At 31.1% G+C, this 25,242-nt stretch overlaps 1 protein-coding gene across 1 annotated transcript in view; it reads left to right on the top strand.

Annotated features, from left to right (window-relative positions):
- LOC139495836 (cell adhesion molecule Dscam1-like) overlaps positions 1-25,242 on the top strand; it is a 140,423-nt gene that overhangs the window by 9,651 nt on the left and 105,530 nt on the right. The window contains exons 3-5 of the mRNA XM_071284222.1: positions 3,407-3,433; positions 12,124-12,420; positions 13,163-13,462. Coding sequence (XP_071140323.1) covers positions 3,407-3,433; positions 12,124-12,420; positions 13,163-13,462 — 624 coding nt within the window. The remainder of the gene's footprint in view (positions 1-3,406; positions 3,434-12,123; positions 12,421-13,162; positions 13,463-25,242) is intronic.

Genomic DNA, 25,242 nt, shown 5'->3' with positions numbered 1-25,242 from the left:
GTAAATCATGTCGTTTTACCGGTTATAATTAGACACGTTTGATCACATTTATAGAGTAGCACACACAAGGTGGAAAGTAGGCCATAAATACATGTAAGTTGATAAATCCAATTAGTTTGTTTTTTAATATTTTCTTTACAGGAAATAATTATTTATACGTCCTACTTAAGGGCATACGATACAGTTACAGGGGAGGTAATGACGTTGCTAACGTAAAATGTTATTTTCGCGACGTCAAACTATGACATATCGGGAAAAGATGCATTTTTCGACTATTTTTTATCATTCAAACTGATTTAATTTGAAAACGAGTGCATGGACCCCTATTTTTTAAAACGACATTTTGTTTTATTTTGCAGGGAGATTATGTGGACCAAATTTTATAAAACTGTAAATAGAGGATTTTTTTTAATTTTGATAAATATACAGCAAAAAAGTACGATTTTTTCTTAATTCATGACCATTTGATAAATATGAGTTATTTTTAAATAAAAAATGCATAATTTTTTAGGAAACTTACAAAATACAAAAATTACAAATTATCTAACAAAAAAACAATTTGTGTTTATCTTTTAAAACAAAAAAAAGTTATGGCTTTCTTTCGGAAGGGAAAATACCGTCACAAATCCGAATTTTGATCAAATATACAAAATTTCGACCTCATTTAACTCAAAAAGTAGCACATGAAGGTATATTTTTTATAACATATTTGATTTAAGCAGGCAAAAACTAGCCTATATGGAAATTTTTTCATAAAACACATATAAACATTTTGCGGGCTTCTTGCGGTATGCCCGACCGCCTGTATGCACGATATCTTGGTAGTTTTAAACGTTTTCATAAAATATAAGTAAACATACTCACTGACTTAACTTAAAGTATGCCAGAGCCTTAGTATAAATGTTCCCGAAAGTCGTTTGCTATTATGTTTGAAAATAATTTTGTTTTGTTTTGATAAAAGTAATGGTTCAATCTAAGTGTTTCTAAAAATTTAATACAATTTGATAGCCTATTACATATACATAGGTATAAAGTAATTTTTCCTGATCGTGATAACTGTCAGAATGTAGGAGAGACAGTCACAGGCAAAAAGTCACATGTATAATATGTTATAAACACTGAGTCCTGTTTCATAGTAAAATCTTATTTTTTGTTTGTTAAAAGAAAGACAGTATACTTATTTTGAGAAACATCTTTCTGTAATGAGCTTTCAGTGAAAATCAAATTATATGTACATGTATATAATTCTTTTAACGTTACTCTGTGTAAAGTTATCATATTGTCAATATTTTTTTATTTGCTGCTAAAAATCCATAAAGATAATCGTTATTTCTCAAATTTCAATAATCCAATGCCTATTACTAATGTTTAAATGGTGCTACCTTTGTCGCATCCAGGGTGTCCTGAGGGCCTACCCCCTCCTTTCATTGGGAACAGTTGGTTGATTACATATGGAATCACTGAAGCATGTATGTAGCGGGCCCTCTCTTGAGGCAGTCAGTGACACCCCTTATATGAAAATTGTCTGGATGTTATATCCCCCGGCTGCTCGCTTTAAGACCCGAGGCCATCCGCTGATAGATTTTTCGCGGGTCCATGTAGGGAAATGAAACTTTTTGGAAAATCTCGAAAATTCCTCCCGACCAGAACGACAAACAAGAAATATGCCGGATGGATAGCAGGGACCATTGGGTCAACGGCCGACTGTAACCCCCATTTCTGGTTACGCCATTTGTTTGCTAAAGAACCTTTGCGTTAATTTTTATGGGGCTCCCTAGTTTGCCAGTTGAAATTTCTGTCCTTATCTAATTGCTGCCCATTTTCAGTGATATTTCAAATTTTGCGCCTTCATCAAAGCCTAGAACCCCTATTGCAAGACCTTTCTGAAATTGTTTTTTTTCAACTTCACTTTTTGCATTTGAATAATTATAGTGTAAGAAACTAACTTGTAAAAAACCATTGTTCTTTAACACTAAATTGAAAACTTATTACTGAATAGAGTTTTTTGTATGAGAGATTTAGTCTATTTTAAAGTGTTTTCCAAGTTCATGCATATAATTTGTTGTTTTTATTGCAACACTATCACTAATAATGCCTGGAATATTATTTATAAATCTCAAATACAAGAAGACCTGGATAATGTAAACAACAAAGTATATATTTATTGATATATGTATCAAGGTTCATTAAAACGAATTTGCAAAAATCAGCACTCATCAATAATTTTGAAAATGGACTGCATGTTCCATGACAACGAATTCAATAGCAAATATTGCACAAATGATTGTATATATATTTTTTAATGATTGTATTTGTTTTTCTAGAATGAGTAATTGTTTTTCTTGTATATTTTTCATGATCATGAAAACAGACTGAAACTTGTTCAATTAGCACTTTTAACCAGATTAGAGAAATTGTGTTTGTATCCTTCAAGTGGTTACACCATTATGGATATACTATACTAACATGATCATTTATATATACACATGTGTGTACACAGTTACACTTAATAAGCGATTTATTTTTCCTACTTTTATACAAATTTAAGAAACTGAAACTTTTTAAAAATTGTTTTAAACTTGTGTATCATAATAAAATTGTTTTCATAGCACATATAATACCATTATATATGAATCTGTTTAAAATTTTGATGATTACAATAATTTCTACAAATTTTATATTTATTTATTTTTTTGACTGCTGAATTGGGTTAAAAACATTTTTTTTCAAAATTTTCAAAACATTTTTTTTCTTAAAAAAAATGAAAACTTGGTGTTTTGTATCCATGGTAACAGAAAAATGAGACATACTTCCCCATGACTTTTTCACATCATTGATAAGATAAGACTATGGTTTTAATGAATTCGTTATTGACTCTAACTCAGGTGTCCGCAAAATCTTTTTGTGAGCATTCAAAAATGGCCTCAAAAGGTTTTTTTTTACCTTATGCAAACCACATAAAAAGGGAGGTGTGTGTGATAATGATTGAAAATGAATATGAAAATATCAGTTATTAAATTACATTAATAAAATGCATATATTTAATAAAATCATAAACAAAATCTTTCTCTTAATCATTTATTATAAAAAATTATGGTGAAAATGACCTTTTTGCGCTTAAATTCATAGATATCGAGGAGAGGTTAAATCGGTGATAGGTTGCTGTGGCAACCAATAGGCTTAGCAATTAAAAGTTTTCAATTTTTTGTTTGTTTCATCAACACTAATAAATGTGTGAAGTTTGAAGAAAATCCATGACCATGCGTGCCACACTCCCTATGTAAGAGTTAAAATAGTAACCTAGAACCAGTAATGATGTTTATTTGAAAAGCAATGGTTATAAATTATACATTAATATTAATGTTTTATGAAATAAGCATGCTAATATATCATTAAAATATTGTAGGATTTTTTGCAAAATTTCACTGTCAAGGTAAGTAAATTATGTTATACAATCTAACTTCATGGAAATAACTTTGCTAAAGTCTTCCAAATTAGGCAATGCTAATATTTTTGTTATCAGTGAAACAAATGTTTTTATGATGGTCCTATAACATATGTCATTTAACGTAACATTCTTAGGCATTTATATGTAGAGACTTCGAATGCAACAACACTGTCCCAACTACTATGAAGACCTTCATGAAAAGTGGATAAAGATGCTGTTGAACAAGAATAGGAACTGATGTTATTAGTCAATTTTAATCGAAAATTAGTAAATTTATTTCGTCGGCAACATGATTCTGGTCGATGATACGTTGAATTCAGAAAAAGTACAAGATTTAACGGACGAAAATGAATATCTTTTACCAAGAATTGATATGTGAATTATTTCTTTGTTACTGAAACAGTATTTGCTTGTGTTGACCTTTAAAGTGGCGATTTGTGGGTAAAGGAAAAAGACCGTACTAAAACCTTTCTGTGCTGAAACTATGCTTCAAATTTCCAACAAGACGTATGAAATTAATCTTTTTGCGTCTTTACTAAAAGTAATTTAAGCACATTATAGATCGAATACCACTTTAAAAGAAGCAACCTAAGTATTGGAACTATCAAAAAAAATTGATGGAACTAAATGGGAACCCTGTTAATAAAACCTCATTAAACAAGACGTGTTTGGGTCAAACTGTTTGGCAAGATGAGATATATCAAATCTTAAAATTATATAGTTTTTAAACGAATTTGAAAGTCATAGAAAATGGTTTTTTGATGTATGTTTCACTATCCAAGACGCTCTATATTCTATATAATAGTACAATTGCTTTACCACTGACCGAGCTGCCATTAAAGAACGTCAACTTGTGATAGATCCAAAAAATGTCAAACAACGTCCATGAACCAAAACTCCGTTGTTTAACTAAAATATAATAAAATCTAACTAAAGATTATGCCACGAATAGAGAACACCAGGCAGTTATCCCATTCGATTTTTAATTCTGATATTTTCCACTCAAAACCAACTTTTTATCAGAGTAGTTTCTAACCCATCTTTTCAGTCAACTAAATGGTATGCACATTTATAACAATTATACAGTTTTGACATGCTCTATCTACTGGAAACCAGCAAACAAATGCCGACGCAAAGCTACACAAAATTTCTAATTCTAGTCTTCAACAGTAAGTTTGATCTTGAAAAAATCTACAAAATCTACAAAATTATGCAGTCAAGTATTAAAGTACTTTTTAAGACTAACCATTCGGTAGTAGTTTTTTTTATACAGTGACGTTTAAGCAAACAGACAATAATAGCTAATGAACAGTCTGAAAATAGATTGCACAAATGATATTTAACTGCAAGAGAATTTTCAAAACAGTACTGCATTCACCGCTTTGGATAACCCGTTAATATTCAAGCAATTTTGACATTTTTCTACTTGCATAAACGCTGTCTAATTGCAATCAATTATCAATTCAATAAAAAAAAGTTGAACTCATCTTACTAAATATTGATTGAAGTTTCCAAAAAAATAATTTAAAGAATACAAACTATTTTTGTTACAAGCCGAAGGTACACATGTATCTCCCAAAAGTCACGTGATCTGCTGAAAAATGTGAAGGAAAGTTAAAATCAAAAGTAAAAGTTAAAGTAAAGGAATGTTGTTACGAAAATAGATAATGGTTTTAGTTTAAGCAGTGAATGAAGTCTTGAATATGTACCAGATGCAAACTTTATATCGAAATATGCAAAAAGTGCCAGGTGCGCCAAAATATCGATGCTTTAAAAAACTAAAACAAGGACGATTGTCCAAGTCAAACAAATGTATTGTTTCTGTAAAAGATGATTCAAACTGTTATCAGAATGATTCGTCTACAATAGTTGTTGCAAATATAAAAAAAGAATATGATGTATGATTGCCAATGAGACAACCGTCCACAAGAGACCAAAATGACACAGAAATAAATAATCATAAGTCATAATACAGCCTTCAACAATGATCAAAGCCCATACCGCATAGTCAGCTATAAAAGGCCCCGAAATTACAATGTAAAACAATTCATACAAGTAAACCAACGGCCTTATTTAAATAAAAAAATTAACGAAAAAACAAATATGTAACACACAAACAAACGACAACCACTGAATTACATGCTCCTGATTTGGGACAGGCACATACATACATAATGTGGCGGGGTTAAACAAGTGAGTGGGATCCCAACCCTCCCCTAACCTGGGACAGTCGTATAACAGTACAACATTAGAATGAACTATAAAAATCAGTTGAAAAAGGCTTAACTCATCAGATGGACAAAGGTTGTTTACGTGCCGTCTCTACACACGAGGCATCCGAGTTTATGCCTGACTTGATGTTGATCAGTAAATGTACACCTACAGTACGTCGCACCAGAATTTTCCCTTTCGCCACCTCTTACGCCAAAACAGTATATGTTTTGACACTTACAGTGTTTTCTGGCCAACAAACGTTAACATATTTTTCTTATTTCTAACACACATCAAAATAAAATTCCTTGCCCCATTGTTGCTAATGATCATTCTACAAATTTATTTGTTTTAATCTACATTGTTCTCAATAAACGATAACATTTACCTAAAAAAAAAGTTCTCTAAAATTGAAATTTTGATCATGAAATAATAATATTTGACTTCTAGGATATTCAATAAGTTTATCGGATTCATATATGTTCCAGTCTAGTTGAAGAATACAGATTACAAATTTATGGATAAAGACCAAAGTCAAAGATGTTTTCTTACAACTGAATTCATCTCTTCTTAAAAAATGTTTCTTTTCCAGACCATCGTAAAAAGAAAACTCGAGACGTAAAACTATACTCGAAAACTTGCGTCACCAAAACGTTTGTAAAGTACTAATTCCCACTTCAAATCAATTATTTCTGTCAAAGTTAAAGGAAAAAGTTTATAAAATCGGAGTTTGTTCTTGCTTTTGAATAGATTTTGTCATAACATCAGTTTTCTTTTCCGAATCATCATTAAAAAGAAAACGATATGAGCTAAAAGTAGGCTTCAAACACGTGAGTTGCAAAGTTGTGAATGAATCATGTAGGGGACATGTGATGCCATTTAACCACATCATTTCGTAAAATAATGCAATAAACACCTTTACTTATCAGTCATTTGTTGCCTTCACCTATAAAATGCGCTCAACTTAAAATTGATTTTCTGTCAAGTCGTGACGACTTCAAGGTGAATTCCTAATATTGTCTGATTATGTAACATCCAAGAAACCCACAAACAGTAAACAACATGTAATTCTTTAATACTTTCGCCGTTTGCCAATATTGAATTTTAATCGCCACATTTTTACTTTTTACGATTATGGCGACCCTGCAAATGTCCATCGTAAAAAAGACATTACTGTTCCCCTGTCATGTTCCTTTAGAAATAATTAGTATAGACTGAAAAAAGCTGTAATAGACATGTTCACCATAAGCCGATACCGAAACCGATACCGAAACCAAAAATAAAAGATAGTAGTAGGGAAAATGGTAAATGGTAAATGATAACTGTTTATAATGTTTAATCATATCAACCCTTTTACTCCATTTTATTGTTTGAAATTTGAATAAACTAGATGGAGTATAACTTCAATTCAACAATTTACATGAATCTATCAAAAAAGAAAAGTTGAATTCAACGAGTATTGAATCTACAATTCAGAATTGGATTCAATTTTATTGATGATGTATATTAATCATTCCGTATGAATGTATGACGAATATATCAATCTGTATCTGAAGAGGGAGACCCCAAAAAGCTTCAGTGCTTCCGGTAAAATTACTTTCAACAGCTTGTTAATATTAATTTTTATGCTTCTCTCTCCATTCCCTTTTCTCTCTTCCTGGAACACGTTTGATTTTCCCTCTTGATGTAATAGGTTCCTTAATAATCATTTTTAACTATTAAGCAAATTATTTCATAGTTTAAATTGTTATCAAGAAAATAAAAACTGACTTTAGCACATTTGTGATGGACATATAATTTACAGTAGCCTTTTATATTTTTCAAAGTATTGCTAATTACCTATTTCTCTTGGTGTTAACAAAATTTAATTTCATAAAGCTATCCATGAAATTTGACCAATTCTTCATCAAACTTTCAGATCAAGATAACATGGCGTTCAGCTGAAGGAATTTTAATCAATATAATGTAGTAAAAGGGTTGAATTAATTAACATTATAAATATTTACCATTTATCTTACTACTATTTTTGGTTTCGGTTTCGGTTTTGGTTTTGGTATTGGCTTATTGTGAACATGTCTATCAAATAACCTTGTTCAAGACATGATGAAAATGTATATTTTGTCCTACAAAATGCTGCATTTTGCACGTTAACTTAATTTTGTCCTAGATATGTTGAAAAAACATTTTGAAAGGTTAAATAACATTGTCCTGAAAATTAATATTTTGTCATGCAAAATACTGCATTTTGCCAGAAGTAAAAGAAAATTATGTACAAAAAGTGAAAACATTTTTCACTCTTGATAAGTAAATCAACCGATGCGACGATTGTTCATAATATATCCATGTTTTCAATATCAATTTGTGTGACCACTTTTTCAACATAAAGACTTTCGACTGCATATGATAAAAACGTGTTTTCAAACATTGAACATATATAGTTATCGAAAGTACCAGGATTATAATTTAGTACGCCAGACGCGCGTTTCATCTACATAAGACTCATCAGTGACGCTCGAATCGAAACATTTATAAATCCAAACAAGTACAAAGTTGAAGAGCATTGAGGATCCAAAACTCCAAAAAGTTGTGCCAAATTCTTATTTTTCCGAAAAATTCAAAGTTTTGTAACAATGAGAACGTAAAAGATATAAAAAGGGGAAGATATGGTATGGTTTACAATTAGAGAACTCCCAACAAGAGACCAAATTAACAACTTTAGGTTACGACTTCAACATTTAGAAGAACACAAAACGCATTGTCATCTTGGCTCCGAAATGCCTGATGTAAAAAAAATCAAACCAGAAAAATTAACGGATTAATTAATGTACTAAAAAAATGAGAACGAAAACAAATATGATACACAACAACAAACGACAACCAGTGAATTGTAGGCTTTTTCAATTGATTTGAAACAGGCACAAATAGCGTGTGGCGAGGTTCAAATAGTTTCAATCTGTCACCGAACCTTGATGTAATATAGTATAGTTTAAGTGTTGAGTATATCACACGGAGTTTTGCTTAATGTGATCACTGCCTACACAGGAATGATTATTCCTGAATTAGGTTGAAAGCAACATTTTTCTTCTATTAAATGAAACCAAAATTTCTCGCCTTTTGTTTAATATCGATGATTATAAAAATGCACATTTTAATGGTTTATACAATTTTAAAATGCATATGGCAATTTATTCAATCTAACCGACAAATTATTTATATGTACGTTACTTGAAAGATAATGAAAAAATTTGTATATTTTTGAATGGATTCTAAAATAAATGTTGTCGATTTAACGTACGATCTTTTATCCCCTGATAAAAAAGTTGCATATGAAGGGTGCGAACTTAAGCGCATTTTCATCGCAAATCATTACAGTCTTCAATATTTTCATGATGCCACTAGATCGCGAATGCTGACATAAATCCATATCTAAGTTATACTTTTAACGTGCCAACAAAAAGAATTTTTATGCCATTGATATTTAGATTGATGTCTAAGTTTTGAAATATATATTATGTCTTGGTTTATACATGTTCCTTTCAATTTTGAGTTGACTTATTTCATATCGGTGGTTTTATTATTTGTTTTTACTAAAGGACGATTATGTTTGACGTTTGAACGGTATTTAGCATGACCAAGGATTTGTATAGGAATAATATATATAATGTATACATGTAAAGCAATTTGAAAATACAGAATGACAACGATAGAAGAAAAAAAAAACAAAGAAGATTCAAACTTTTTTGGAAATCACAAAAAAAAAAATTAAATTATTCCTGATGTCAGGGTTCAACAGTAAACTATTTTCATCATTATTAAAATTAACTAAACCATTTTACGATTAGACCAATAACCCACTATATAAAAACGTACTTTTAACGTACTTGTTTTTTGTTTCGATTTTCTTTTTCATTATAACAAATGCCTATGGTTTTACTTTTATAATAATTCAGAGGAAAATCTAATCGGAAAGTCCATAATCACATGGCAAAATCAAATGACAAAACACATAAAAAAACGAATGGACAACAACTGTCATATTCCTGACTTGCTACAGGCATTTACAAATGTAGAAATTGTGGATTAAACCTGGTTTTATCATGTTTATAGCGCTAAACTAGCAGGACTATATGAACAGGTTCACAAAAACCGTTATGCCTACCTAAACTACTGCATAATTGATCAAAACCGTTCAAACAAATAATTTGGTTATATTATAAATAAAGGCAACAGTAGTATACCGCTGTTCAAAATTCATAAATCGGGTTACAAACTAAAACTGAGGGAAACGTATCAAATATAAGAGAACTACGACACAACAGAGACACAACACCGAAACGTAACACACACAGAAACGAACTATAATGTAACAATTGCCATTTTCCTGACTTAGTACACGGTAATGCCTTAATCTCGATTATACGAAATATTTAACAACTATAATTGATTTTACTCTTTGAACAATTTCTTTTGGCAAAATCTACTTCCAATACAGTTAAACATTTTTAGCTATATACTATATAACTTTTTTAAAACTTATTGAATGCATAATAATAGACGTGTCCAGCTATACAAGAATGATAAAGACACTTTATGAATTATCTTGAGCAACTTATGTTAATTTGTTGTGGAAACATAAAGGAGAGAGTCGTTTAGCAAAAAGTGGAGTTAGCTTTAAAATTGTTTTAGAATTAGTGGATTGCGATATGGTAATCCACTTGCAGCTTAAGTCATATTTTTCAACTGTTTTAAAAGGTCCTAATACATCACTGACTTTCAAATATTCTTCTTTGAATATTCCTCATGAAAGCACAGGCAAGTGCTTCGAACGCATGGGATTAAACAGTGTTGTTTTAATGTTTGTTTAGTTTTCTGAAACTCGTAGTACACTTAGAAAATTATCTAGATTTGTGATTTTTTTTAAATTTTATTAAGTCAGTTATATATAGAACACACAATATTTATAACATTTCAACAGTGTTGAACCATATAAGTTCATAATTTAAAGATAAACTGGACCACGTAGTCATCAGCTCAAATATTATCATACAAGGGACAATAAATCCAAACTGACAATCATTATGATATGAAGTTATAAATCGTTAGCCATTTTGTGTCTTTTGTTATTATTGAAGTGAAATTAAAAATGCCTGGTCATTGATTTGTTTTGCATAAGAAGAAGTTTTTATAAATCTTTCAGATGCGGAGTGAATGAATAAGAATGAAATACCAGCTAAGCATGATGTAAATGTTATTCATTAGGAAAATTATTGGACCGATCTACTGTCTCTAAAGGGGTGCTTGTACTTCGACCTTTTCACCCAAATTGTTTGTGGTCGGTACACCATCTTACTTTGTTCAAAAATAGTGTTTTGACAACATATTCGGCCTTGCATAGGATGGTGACAGAATCTATTTGTCTACTCTTTGAAACGAGTTCAATATTCTGTACCTTGCAGAACTAAACAAACATAGTATAAATAAACACTGATATATAGCCTTTCGAGATTCTTGCTTATTCGAACAATTGCTCTCAGTATTCTCATTCACTGTAAGCTTGGATGAGATACAATAATACGACCATTTTGTATGAACTACGTCATTTAAAATACGCTTAAGTTGACGAATCTACCTAACTGAACCTTAAAAAATACAGCCCAGTATTTAGCAATCCTGTACTGACATGAAGCACCTTTTATTTGGTAATTTATACAATGTCTAACTCATTTGGAAAACTATCTTAATAAAATCAATGATCTTCACTTCAAATAATAACATTGGCATATCAACAAGTTTGTTTTGAGTGCTTTTTATTATGTACAAGTACACGACATGCGCATATGACGTTAGGCTGATATCTCTGATAAGTGTTATGAATATGAGTCTAGTGAAGATATAAAAAAGAAGATGTGGTATGATTGCAAATGAAACAACTCTCAACCGGAGACCAAAGGTTATACTAGTAGAAGACTATATATATCACCTTGCCGGATTCAACAATGAGCAAATATAATTAATACATAGTAAGCTGTGATGAACCCGATTTGATAAATGATATCAAATGAGTAAACTAACGTCATGATTTAAACAACACAAAGGTAAACTAATATGACTAACAGCAACAAAACTCCAACAACTAAATTACGGGCTCCTGAGCATATTGGTATGATAAATAATATGTATTATACCTATTTTCTTTTGTAAGGACATATTGCAAAATAATATTAGTACATAATTCTTGTAACCTACAAAATTAAGCGCGCCGATAATTTTTATAACTGTTTGAAATCATATTCAATTAACATGCCTCTACCACTGATCATATATTGAAAATTATCGGGACGAGAATACTATGCTTTTAAAGCAAGTGCAAGTGTGTACAAATATTCAATATAAAAAATACAAAAAATCACTATCTAGTCGTTTTGCTATTTACCTAATTGAGGTTAACAAAATTTTTATTATAGATGTTCCGACTGTTAAAATAAAGGATGGTTTTGTCGTTGATTATGGAGAGAGTTTCACACTTAATTGTTCTATAAATGCTTCACCACAAGTCGATAAATTGTACTGGCAAAAGGAATCAAATGGTATAACTTCAAAATTAGTAGCTGGTTTAGCAGGAACAAACGGAATGTCCCTAGACAATCCATCATTGACCATCACATTTGCATCAATGAGGGATTCTGGAATGTACACGTGCATTGCATCAAATTCTATTGGTACTGGCAAGAGTAATTCTGCTAACATCACAGTTCATGGCGGTAATTACAATAAATGTAAAATGTAGTTCAAATACATGTTAGCTACTGCATTTCACGAAACATGAACAAGAAGATATATTACCAAGCTTTTCATCACATTCATCATACACATTACTAATGATGGAAAATAAACAAGGCAAACAATTAATAAAAACAAAAGTGTTTGAACACTATACATATCTTTGAAGATGAAGTTACACGAAACCATTCAAAAACGAGAGTACAACGATAAGTTAAACATTTCCAGCATTCAAGGCCCAATCAATTATCAGTCACATGTTGATGCTTGTTTAAGATATAAATAAACACGGTTTTACTAGGTTTTTTGGATTCAAATTATAAAACTTTAAAAAAAGTAAAATATTTCATTGTTGATCGAATCTATAAAAAACCATTGAAAAAGATAAATGAATAATTCCCAAAATGTCAATAATAAGATCGCAGACTACACAAATAATAACATAAACACATTAAATAATAGAATTTCCTTAAACAAAATGATTCGAATTAATTATCTGCTTATTCTTTTAGTGCCGATTGGCCAACTTGAGTTATTGTTTTCGGTTACAATACCTTATTAATTCACAGTGTTATGACTACGACTTGTTATTGTGCTCGTAACTTTTGAAATGGAAAGTGACTGTATCATTTTTTTTTTATTGTGAACCTTTTTTTTCACAACTCAGAGTAGCAAGCCGCATTTGTGTAGTATTATAATCTTTGGAAATATTTAATTTTTTAGGACTTCCAGAAATAAAAACACCCAAAACAAACTACACGGTTGTGTACGGTAGTTCCATAACTTTGGTCTGTAATGTTACAGCATTTCCGAAATTAATGCATATCAACTGGCAAAGAAATAGTAGCGGTAATGTGAAAATCATAAATAAAGGAGCTATCGGGACGGACGGGATTTCATCTAACAATCCGTCTCTGACAGTAGAGGCTACAAGTTTTATAGACGTTGGTGTTTACCATTGTTCTGCAACTAATATTGTTGGAACCTCAAGTAGTGATGCAATACATTTAGCAGTGGTTGGAGGTAAGATTACAATACATTTCAATTCAGGGCTTGGTTCTTAATTTCCTTGTTACCTTGTATGCTTTTAATATATTTACCTGATATAAATTGCATTATAAGCGTTACTATCCATCGGTAGCCATAGTTTTGTCGTTGTGGTTATTTAAATGGTTAATATTTGTACATATTCCGTTTTTATATAAAAGGTAGACATTTTAGATTTTCTTATCTTTGAATGTACATGTAACTTGTAATTGTATGTTTTTAATAGAAGCAAACTGAGCGAACTCTTTACATGTAAATACACGTAAAACCATTAATGTATTTCATCTTGTTTCTGAAAGGAATGTAAATACAAATACAGGTAAAAAAATAACCCTGTTTAAAAACATTATTTAAAAAGATGACAAACATAACTATAGTAAAAATTGTATTAATAACAAAAGAAACAATTTAAGTTTCAAATGTAAAAGAAAAAATAATAGCTTACGCCTATTTATAAGACAAAGTAAAAGTCGAATCATAAAAAAAAGTCCTGGAACAGAGAAAAGTGATAAAAAATAAAATAACTATACAGATGTCTAGTTAAAGTCTAGAGCTCTGTGCAGGTCAACTTAAGTGTGACCTAATTGGATTACAGATAAATTAGTTACTCACCAATCATGGTATTTAACAAACATTTTCATATCTGTACAGTTCATAGTAAAGCCCTACCTAATAAAGAAAAAGATCAATTAAATAACAAAAACGTGACGTTCTTCGTATGCCAGAAACACACTTTACAGATAATTTCATAAACAATTCAAATACTGAATTTGAAGGCAAACTTGTACCTTGTAATGGTTTGAGCAATTCAAGAGGTATTACCATATGGATTATTTTTTAATAGCTACAGAAGTATTCAATAACTGTGTTTTATGTGAAATCAGACCAATAGTATTACAATACACAGACCACAACTGTGTTTCTTTAAAATAAATAAAAGTAAAGGCCAAACAGAAAAAGGATACTGGAAACTAAACAACTGACTTCAAAATGAAGACTTCACTGCAATTATTAGAAAAATAATAAAAATATTTAAAAACAAACAAAAACGAGAACAGCTCTTAACATACTGTGTGACAATTATGAAATAGAAGTTAGGTAAATGTACCAGACAAACAGCTATTGCAAAACAAGATTAAAGTGACCTAATCAGCAAGTTGGATTTTTTTCAGCAGAATTGGATAGTATTATAGACAAATGCAATGATAAAAACAATAATGAAATATTAAAAGAAATAGATAATATAGAAAATGAAATAGGAAAACTCTATAATGAAAAAAGGATAATAAAATAAAAGGGATTGAAGAGGGAGGGAAAAAATCAGCATATTTTCAAGGGATTGAAAAATATAGACAGAGAAGAACAACAATAACCCATTTATATGATGATAAAAGTCAAATTACTAGAGATCAATACAAAATATTAAAATTAAAAGCAAATTGTTATAAAATTGTGTACTTTACAAAAAACAACTCAAGTAGAAGCAACAACAAAGTATTTAGAGTCTCTCAAGGAATATACGAGATTAATTGACTGTGAAAGTAAAACTTCTGAAAGGGATATAACTGTTGATGAATGTACTGATGCAATTTTTAAAATGAAATGTGATAAAGCGCCCGGGCTTGACGGACTGAATGTGGAATATTACAGAAAATTTGGGATAAACTTAAAACTTTTATAGTCTAGACTTTTAAATACTTCTATGAAAAAAGGGAACTGACTTACACACAGAAAGTTGGTTAAATATCTTTAATTTATATAAAAAAGATGACCTCTTTTACTGGACAATTATTATATGGGGAAAATCCTGTTTTAGTTCATAAAAAAATATTTCAAAATGCCGCATTTTTCGCGATAATAAAAACCTCGCAATAATTTCTGAATTTACAGTATAAAATAGCCTTTGCTAAGGAAGCAACCAAATTAATTCACTTCAAAGGGGAGTATGGATGTTTGTTTGAGTCAGAATTTTTTTTTCCAAAACAAAACGCAAACATTTTTTTTTATAAAAGTAGCTACGATATATGTTAAAAGTAAATTAGATATAAAAGTTTGACGTAAAATAGTAAAGAAATGTTCAAATATACTGTTAAATGATCTGTTGGCGAGTCTTCTGATGTCGTCTGGTGTCAATGTAAACAATTGTCGGAAATAGGCGAAATGCCGCGTAAACATTATTGTCGTCTATTTAGGAGATAACTGTATTGTATTTTAAGCTCCGACGGTATCAATTGGGGATTTGATTGTCGCAAATTAGGGTTACTTGCGACGCGTTAGCGGAGACAGTAAAAGGGTATTTGCGACCATCAAATCTCCAATTGATGCCGTCGGAGCTTAACATACAATACTGTTATCTCTATTCTAATGAAACTGACAGAAAACAACGTTAATAAATGTATTTAAAATCTGTCATATGCCGTCTGCGCTTGCGTGTACGTTCCATAGCATCAATTGTCAATTGATGCCATGTAAATAAGTGACGTCATCCAATCAAAATAACGTTACCCACTTTGTTGCATAAGAATCTGGATTATTTTGACATTCAACATTATTTTAAAATCAAACTGTCACTACATATAAGGTTAGATATTATATTTTATAACTTTTAGTGAAATACATTTTATTAAATTTTATGAAACATAAAAAGTATATTACTCATTCGTTCTCAACTACGGTGCGCAAACTGTGTCAACATAATAAGTAGCGAACATCCTTAATGAGCACAAAATAACTTTATAAAATATCAACACTGAATGAAAGTTGTGATAAACCAAATGGTTTTCTTGTGTGGGAAAATATATTTGAGAAACAATTCTTAATTGCAAAATGCTTTTGTTTTCATTTTTCAATATCTGACTGATAATAGATTTAAAATATTTAGATGGAAACTTATTCACTACCTGCTGCCAAGTATTGAACTTTTAAAAAAAAGTGGGAAATAACTGAGGACAATTTATGTAAGCATTGTAAATAAAGGAAGACTATAAACATGTTATTGTCAATTGCTCATAAAATAAGGAATTTCTAGAAATAGTTATGAAATAAACGACATCCCTTGGTATTGAAAAATACATTATATGCCTTGAAAAGTTAGTAACAGGAACAAAATTGAAGATACCGCAATTTTTTACTTTGATATTAATTACATATTAACTATAATGTCCTTTTCAATATACAAAGCACATTTTGTGTAAGAAAAGAAGACAACAATAAAAAAACATTTTAAAACAATTTCAGAAATAATTGAAATGAATAATTTTAATAACAAAAGCAATAATCAGATAATTCTTAAAACAAATAGATTAACTAAAAAGAATCAAATGAATCAGGACTACTTTTTGTACGAAGCACAGAACATTGTGTACAAAATTGTTTCTTGTACACAAGCTAAATATGGTAATATTTATGATCGGGTTCCACCATGCATGTCCAGGATTCACAATGGATGTTTGTAAGTATGTTCAGCCAACCACCACATGTGTGAATATTTTGGTGTTTTATTTTTCCAACGACCCAAATTTACCCTTACAGTCTTCAAGATTTATCTTAGCTCCAGATGCTTTCTCGTATATTTCTAAAACCTTAAATGTTTCCTCGATTGATTCCTCTGTTTTATTATAAAATTTTGTATCGTCTGCGAACATGTTAATATTAACCTCTTTTTTTTCATTTTCTGTGTTGGGGTGGGGTGAGTTTATTCTTTGAATTTTTGGGTTAGCCCTAATTGTGGCTGCCATCGGCTCTGCTTGTAAAATGTATAGCATCGGCGATATTGGAAAGCCTTGACGGATTGATATAGAAATTGGGACATATTTTGATTGAAAAATAAACAAGTTTTAGCATATTTTAGTAACATTTTTACCCATTCCCGAAAAGTTTCCTTAAATTTAAACTTTTTCTAAACATTCATCTAACCATTCCCATTCTGCATAATCAAAAGCTTTTGTTTGGTGGAAACAAAGGATGGATCCTTCCTCGTCTTCCATATCATTCTATAAAATCGAAAATATCTTGCAGCATTCTATTAGAATCAAAAATATTTCTGCCCTTAACAAACCCTTTTTGATCTGTTTCTATAATTGATGGTAGAACTATTTTCAAACGTTTAGCCAGAATATTTTAGCAAATTTTATAGTCTTCATTTAATAATATCTTACCAAATAGTACTTCCATTAACTATTAGATAAGCTAACATGAGGAATACTAAGTTAAAAGCTGTAAACTTAGTAAATTGTTACAGCAAATATGCAATACAGATATTGTTACGTTGATTATTTTAGTCTTTGAAATCAGATTTTTCTTGAAAAAATATTTTAAGTTTGTACATCTTTATTTTACCATTGTGAACTCATACTATAAAGTTATTACAGATTGAATTTGTATTAAGATTTAAGATGAGATAAATAAGAACACAACAGAAATGTAGCCTGGTAGCGGTAGTATGAATGTTGTTATTTCTTATAAAAACAGTGTAAAAATTTAACAAGAAAAACTGAAAAATGCGCAAGAAAGGTCTTGACTATTGAGATTGACCCATATAATTATATAATAATGTTGTGTTTAACATTGACTATGCGAAAATAGTAGCCAGGGTGAGAGACAATAGTGCACGACCCGAAGGGGAGTACACTATTGTCTCAAACCCTGGCTACTATTTTCCATAGTCAATGTTAAACACAACATTAATATCAATATTATACTGTCTGTTTACTATTTTGAATAGTGACAGTAGTTTATTTCAGTGTAAAAAAATGCGCTTTATGTAACATGTGTAACTCTGCATAAAGATGTATTTATACTGTAACTAGTTGTGTTTATTTCCTAAATATAGAAGCATAGCTATATTTTGTATAATGTCAATTTCATCATGGAACACTTTCTCCACAATCAGAGGTCCATTAAGGGATAGAAAAGGTTTTTCTTACGATTAAAAAAGCTATTATTTTTATTAATTTAAGTTGCAGTATAAAAACAATACTCATATAACTCAATAACTTACAAAAAAAAAAAAAAAAACAATGATAGCGGATCATAACTATTTATCTGTAAACAAATGACTTCGAAAGTATTCAAACAATTTTGGCTTCAACGGCAGTAAGCAGAAGTAAACACAGAACAAAAACGTTCTAACAGAAACTACAGTAATTTAAAGTCTCTTAAAATGTCAGAGAAATTTAAATGAATTTATCACATATTTTGTACTGATATGTACGTTTTTGCATGGCCAATAATAGCCGGAAGTCAAGGTTGGTTATCAGCCCTCAGGGCCGATATCAATATCAGCCCTCGAAATCCATATCAAGCCATCGAGTTTAACTTCCGGTAACCTGTCAATCAAAGGCTATTTGTAAACAAGTTGAACACAATGAAAAGAAATTTAAAAAGTTACAAATGTGCTGTAGAAGAAAAAAGTAGAAATCAACAGTGAAAATCACAAAAGTTCCCGTAAAATTTTGACGTCATGAGGAATTTAGAAAATATATGACGCCACATTGGAATGAGTAGCGATATAGGATTCTTCCTAAGCATTTTTTAACATTTGTAATGTAACACTTTAAAGTCGTTTAATATTTGCAATTCTTAGAATTAGTATATTTATTGTTAATTATTTCTGAAACTTTTCACCAAACGTTGTTAACCTACTGTAATACGAACTTTTTTTTAACTCACAGTGATACATTTATCTTTTTTTTTTGTTAAATATCTTTTTGATTTTTGATGAAATATCAAACATAATTAGGTGTAAGCTATTTGTTTTCTCCTGCTTGAAAATATGTGATAAATAGATTATGACATGTCATTTTCCATATGGTCCATGGTATCAGCCCACGACCCATATCAAGCCCTCGGGCTAAAGCCCTCTGGCTTGATATGGGAGTCTAGGGCTGATACCAGGGCCATATGGAAAATGCCATGTAATAATCTATAAATATCTTCTATTTCCCCCTGATTGTTCAATTGTAATAGTTTATTAATTGCCATGCTTATAAATCCAACCCACTTGTCTGTCAAAGCAACTAAGCTCCGCCTTTGCACGTGCAATTGACAATGATTGACATGAAAATCAAAAGTCTGTTGCAACAGCAAGGCATTCTATTTTCGCAAAGTGCAGTTATCGCTATATATTTCTTTAAAAAACTATGCAAAAATAGAGCAAATTTTCTATAGAAGGACATTCTTACAGGAAGTATAATAATAACCAATAACATTTAACTTATATTTTATGCCAACAAGTATATGAAGTTCGGATCAATTATAACCTTAGCTATCATGTTCATACTTAATTGTTCACCCGAAATGAATTTATCTGTTTGTACTTTTACTTGAGCAGTAAGAACATAATATGCATGTTATTCTTTTGTAATAACAAAAGATACTACTATCATATACAGAATAATACATGGCAACATCCGTATCGCATGCTGTATCACCACGAGAAACAAATATCAGTCCGGAGGGCCGAAGGTCCCGAGGTCTGAAACAGCATGCGATACGGATTTTGTCATGTACTTTTCTGTTTAACATATATTCAAATAGAATCAGATTCATGTGATATACGTTTTTTTTTATATTGTCCGAAAATATAACCATCAAAAGAACATAAGGATTTTTTTTGGTATTTTTTCAAGCTGATTTGCTTTTTTGTAGACCTACAACCTTATTACAAGCTCATTATAGAGCCATGACACTGGCAAATTATATACTGTAATCCCTTCAAGTTCCCATCGGTACTAGAGTACTAGAGTATGTTTTGGGGCAACTAGTTTGCGTAAAGTATTGAATGTTTTACATTTGTTTATGTACATCAGTGGTTGAGGGCTCAAATCAATACTCTATATCACAGCTATGTGATCCATGGTGCCTTAAACTTCTACCGAGTATTGTTTGGTATCAAATCGCCACTAAAGAACAACGTTTTCTCCTGTGAAAACTGTTTTTTTTAAATGATTTAAACACAATATTTCCATAGAGTATGGTCAAGTATGCTGTTGATTGCGAGGGTAATATGACTTTTTTTTTTATTAACTATGCTGTGTATTTTGGAGGCAAACTATTCATAGTATAGTATGATTAAAACTTGTACACTAGTTAAAAAGTGATTTAAAGTGTACCAACGCAATCATAAACTTGAAATGCACTCTTAATTTGTGGTCATTTCTTACCAAACTAATTGCAAAAGAGACAAAAAACCCAAAAAGTTCATGAAATTTTAATGCGAAGTTGAAATAGATGTAACAGAACATTGTTTCTGAAGTGCTTGGTTATGGAAATACCGAAAACTCTTTTGTTGATATAAAGGAACCGGTATAGGTTAAGAAAAATGGCAGTCTACGGTATGACATCATCCTATATTTTCTCAAAATGATGAGGTTAACAACAATTATATGGTATATCGACACTTGATTTCGAAACGAAAACAGCCTAATTATTCTTTTACTCTCACTTCGTTATAGACGAGTGACTTTAACCATAAAATTAAATATTAATGTACCCACCTAACACACGACTAAATTATATATCATTTGAAAGCTACACGTATGTACTATCTGTTTTGCCCGGTCGTAAAAAAATTCATGGTGCAATTTCCGTCAAATCAAGATCCCCCAAGATATAGTTTTTCATTTTTTAGGATTTCTGATAAATTTTAATTTTCAGGAAATATTACGCATCTAACCTCTTAATTTTTGTTTGATTTGGAAATAATTTATCATGTTATATAAAGTTCATATGATCTTTTGGAAAATTTAATAGTACAAGAATTAGAAAAATTGCCTTTTGTTTGATAATCGCTAAAAATTGATTTTTCATGACCTTTGACCTTGATTTAACAGAAAAATGCACCGTAAGATTTTTTTACGACCGGGCAAAACAGACAGTACAGATTATTGATATATAATACAGCAGTCTGTTAGGTGGGCGCATTAAAGTCGTCTTTTTGAAATAAGTCACTCGCCTTTTAATGGTAGAGTTAACTACTTAAATTTCGTCACCTCAACTGGTATTCCAGTGGTTCCAGTGATTACGTGTTCGAATCTTAAAGTCGGATGTAAAAAATAATTTTTAATATTAAATGCAACTTAACTCAACTTAACTTTCATTTTCAAAAAGTCATGGATATATGCAAAACTCAACCGAAAAACAATGTTTGTTTGTTTTTTAAGAATGTGTGTCCTGATTGCACCCCCACCCCAATCCAACAATGTGGTTCAAAACACCAAGCTATTATTGGTAATTCTTTGCATCTTTACTTTTAAAGTCAAAATTCTCTTTGCTGCTTGAATAAACATGATTTAGCCTTAAATGTGTGTCAAGGATTAGATTTGGACGTACGAAACGGCTGAAGTCGGTTATTTTGCATGTTACGGGCATCAACATTGCGAGGTATATAGCACGTATTTCCTCTATACCATTATGGAAACTTTTCTGTTTTTATCAGACTTTGGTCCTTGCTTTAGAACCAAAATTATATTTTATTAGCCCATACAAAAGTCTCCTCATGACCTTTTTCGTGAGAATTTTGTATTTTTTTTTACTTTTTTCCCGCAAGTCACGTGACTTTTGGAAAAATAACACGTAACTTAATTTAAAAGGTTTCACTAACGATACTGTCAACTGTTTCTTCTTGTAGAAAACAACCCACCTTCCAAATTTTGTTTTTAAGTTTAACCATTATACTACAATCTGAGCTCATTTGTATACATAAATATGGACAACAATGTTACCAAGTATAATATATTCAAAGATTATTAACAGACAAACTTGAGATTCCTATATAAACTGTCATTAGACAAAAATGAGTTCCTTCTTAAAGACTTATTGTATCTATTTAAACAATCGCTCATAAAGTCACTTGGTAATATTATTTTATAAATATCGATTTTAATTGAAATGATTGATCATGTCTCGAGTGGGAACTCACTTTTTTTCTTTGCCCAGGAAATACAGCAACTGGACGTCGGAGGCCAAACGTTGAGTCATTAATTTATGACATCACGGCTAGACTGGAAAAAGAAACCTTTATTAAATATACAAATTTGCTGTATTTTTTACTAAACATATGATAAATATATATACATATATATATATAGTTTCATATTTGTTCTTCCTTCAGCAGATTTTGAACCTGAAATTCTGTGACATCATGGTGAAACCGCTTGCACCGTGTCCTGCGCGATAATTCAATCGTCCACCTAGACTTACAAAAATATAGTTTTCTGAGGTCCATGCATTACCTCGTCGGCTTTATTTAGGGTCAAAATACAGTACATGTTGTAAATTGCGAAGTAGATGGTGTCGTAAACGATTATAATGTTAACTACAATGCCGCAATATACTGATGTTATCATGTCAAATATGCTTTTTTGGACATGAATTCGTCATTAGATTTACTGGAAAGAAATACCTCAATGTGACGGCAATATTTATTTTTAGAAATGTTGAAAGATGACGAATATGTTCCAATTTTCGTTACAATAATGCGTTCTCAAACCAAGAATGTGATTTCTTGATTTCAACAGGGTCAAGTTTTTCTATGTTGCGGTTTGAATCACTGTGTCTTTTGTTATTAATTTTATTTGTTTTACTGACTTTGTCAATTCGCGTTCGACTTTAGGGTTTTTAGGCAGTTAAGCTGCCTTATGCGAGCACCCTAGATTTGTGTTCTACCCAATAAATGCTGAAATATGTGCCATTGTTATTATCTAGCTGGAAGTTATGTTATTCATAACTAATTGGACATTTTTTTCATACTTTTAATTCTTGATTACAAAAAATATGATCAGAAAAACCTTAAATGATCGTCGATTTATCCAAAAGTTTTGAAATTGCACATATGAAGTAGGGCACAGTAGGAATCTTTATGTAGTTTATTATCCCCTGAGATTTTGGCTAAGCTGTCAAAGAACAAATGTATGAAATGTTTAATCGCCGAAAATTTCTAAAGACAAGTAGTTTAGATTTCCCAAATGGCAAAAGTCGTAGGAATATTGTTTGACGTCAATACGTAGTTAACTACGTCGATAGTCTTAAAATAATTTCCACTGTTCATGCTGTTGGCGGCAATTTTAAATTATAAGACGACATTTTTTTATCTTTTCAATTTGGAGGCCTGGGTTCAATTAGTGGTTGTCCGAGGTCTGCGAACTTCCAATTTTGCAGTCGGACTTTCGACTTGGTTACTAGCTACGCTCGACATGCACGACTTGAGAGGAAATAAAAATATAACTTTGCAAACCTATTTACCAAAGTCTCCTAATAAACGATCTCAAAACTTGTTTTTAGCATTATTATTCATGACAACGATGTTCATTTTGTTCAACCGCTAGCTTTATACAGAAAATTGCTGACATGAGAAGAAAATTCTAATATCGGATCCGATTCCGGAAGCGGAAGTGCTACTTTGAAGGAGGGAATTCCTTATACAGATACATATATGGGTAATTCGGGGTTTTGGCGATCTTTGATCTTTTAAAAAAATCAGACAGATGACAAAATACATCTTTGCATGGTAAATAAATATAAACACTAGAATTGAAAACCAAAAGATATATGTAAAAGAATAAAAAAACAGAAAATATTTTGTAATGAAAATGTGAGAAACGTACAATTTAATACAATGATGATGAAGTAGAGCAGAATATAATGGTACAACAGTGCCAGCGTTCTGAAGATCCATAAGTATCCATAGGAAACTCAAAATTACTTTTTGACAAATCTTAATGTCAAAATCCAATACAATGTGAGTCTTTGTGACATCTGGGAACAGTATATCTAACAATATATATGGTCCTGGTGACAGTATAAATTTTCTTTATCAGTAATAAATGTTGGTAAAGCAAGTTAGATGCTTTTAAAGTGTAAAAAATTTACTAAATGAGTATTTTTTTTCTCAATTTTGATGGGTCAGTTAAAATAGCTGATAGTTACTTATTTGAATTATATAGTGCAACTAGATTATATGAGCAAATTATATGTATGTGGAGTCCTTTGGGGCACTCTACCCCCTCCTGTTTGATAACTTTAAAACGGATGAGATCCCCACCTCAACCATATACATTCATGTATGGGACTATATAAATAATCAAATGAAATATAGGTGAGGTCCCTAGGGTCACCCACCTCCTCCTGCTTCAGAACTTGGAAACAGTGGAGATCATCACCCCTCAACCATATTTTCTCATGTATGGGACGATATAACCAATCAAATGAAATACAGGGGGAGTCCCTGGGGTCACCCCACCACTCCTGTTTTGGAACTTTGAAACAATCGTAATCCCCACCCTTAAACCATATATATTCATGTATGGGACAATATAATAAATCAAATGGAATATAGGGGGAGTCCCTGTCGGTCATCCCACCCTTCCTGTTTGAGAACTTGGAAACGGTCAAGATCCCCACCCCTAAACCATATATATTCATGTATGGGACAATATAACAAATCATATGAAATATAGGTGGAGTTCGTGGGGCCACTCTTCACCTTCTTGTTTGAGAATTTGAAAATGGTTGAGATCCCTTCCATACACCATATATATACATGTTTTGGACAATATAACAAATCAAATGAATTATAGTGGAAGTCCCTAGGGTCACTGCACCCTCATGTTTGAGAACTTGGAAACAGTCCAAATCCTCACCACGTAACCATATATACTCATGTATGGGACTAAATAACAAATCAAATAAAATATAGGGGAAGTCCCTACGGTCACCCCACCCCTCCTGTTGTTTGAGAACTTGGAAACAGTCGAGAT

Source organism: Mytilus edulis, chromosome 11 (genome assembly GCF_963676685.1).
Source record: "Mytilus edulis chromosome 11, xbMytEdul2.2, whole genome shotgun sequence".
NCBI classification, from domain to species: domain Eukaryota; kingdom Metazoa; phylum Mollusca; class Bivalvia; order Mytilida; family Mytilidae; genus Mytilus; species Mytilus edulis.
Note: the sequence above shows the minus strand (reverse complement) of the source record. Positions and strands in the feature narration are given on the sequence as shown.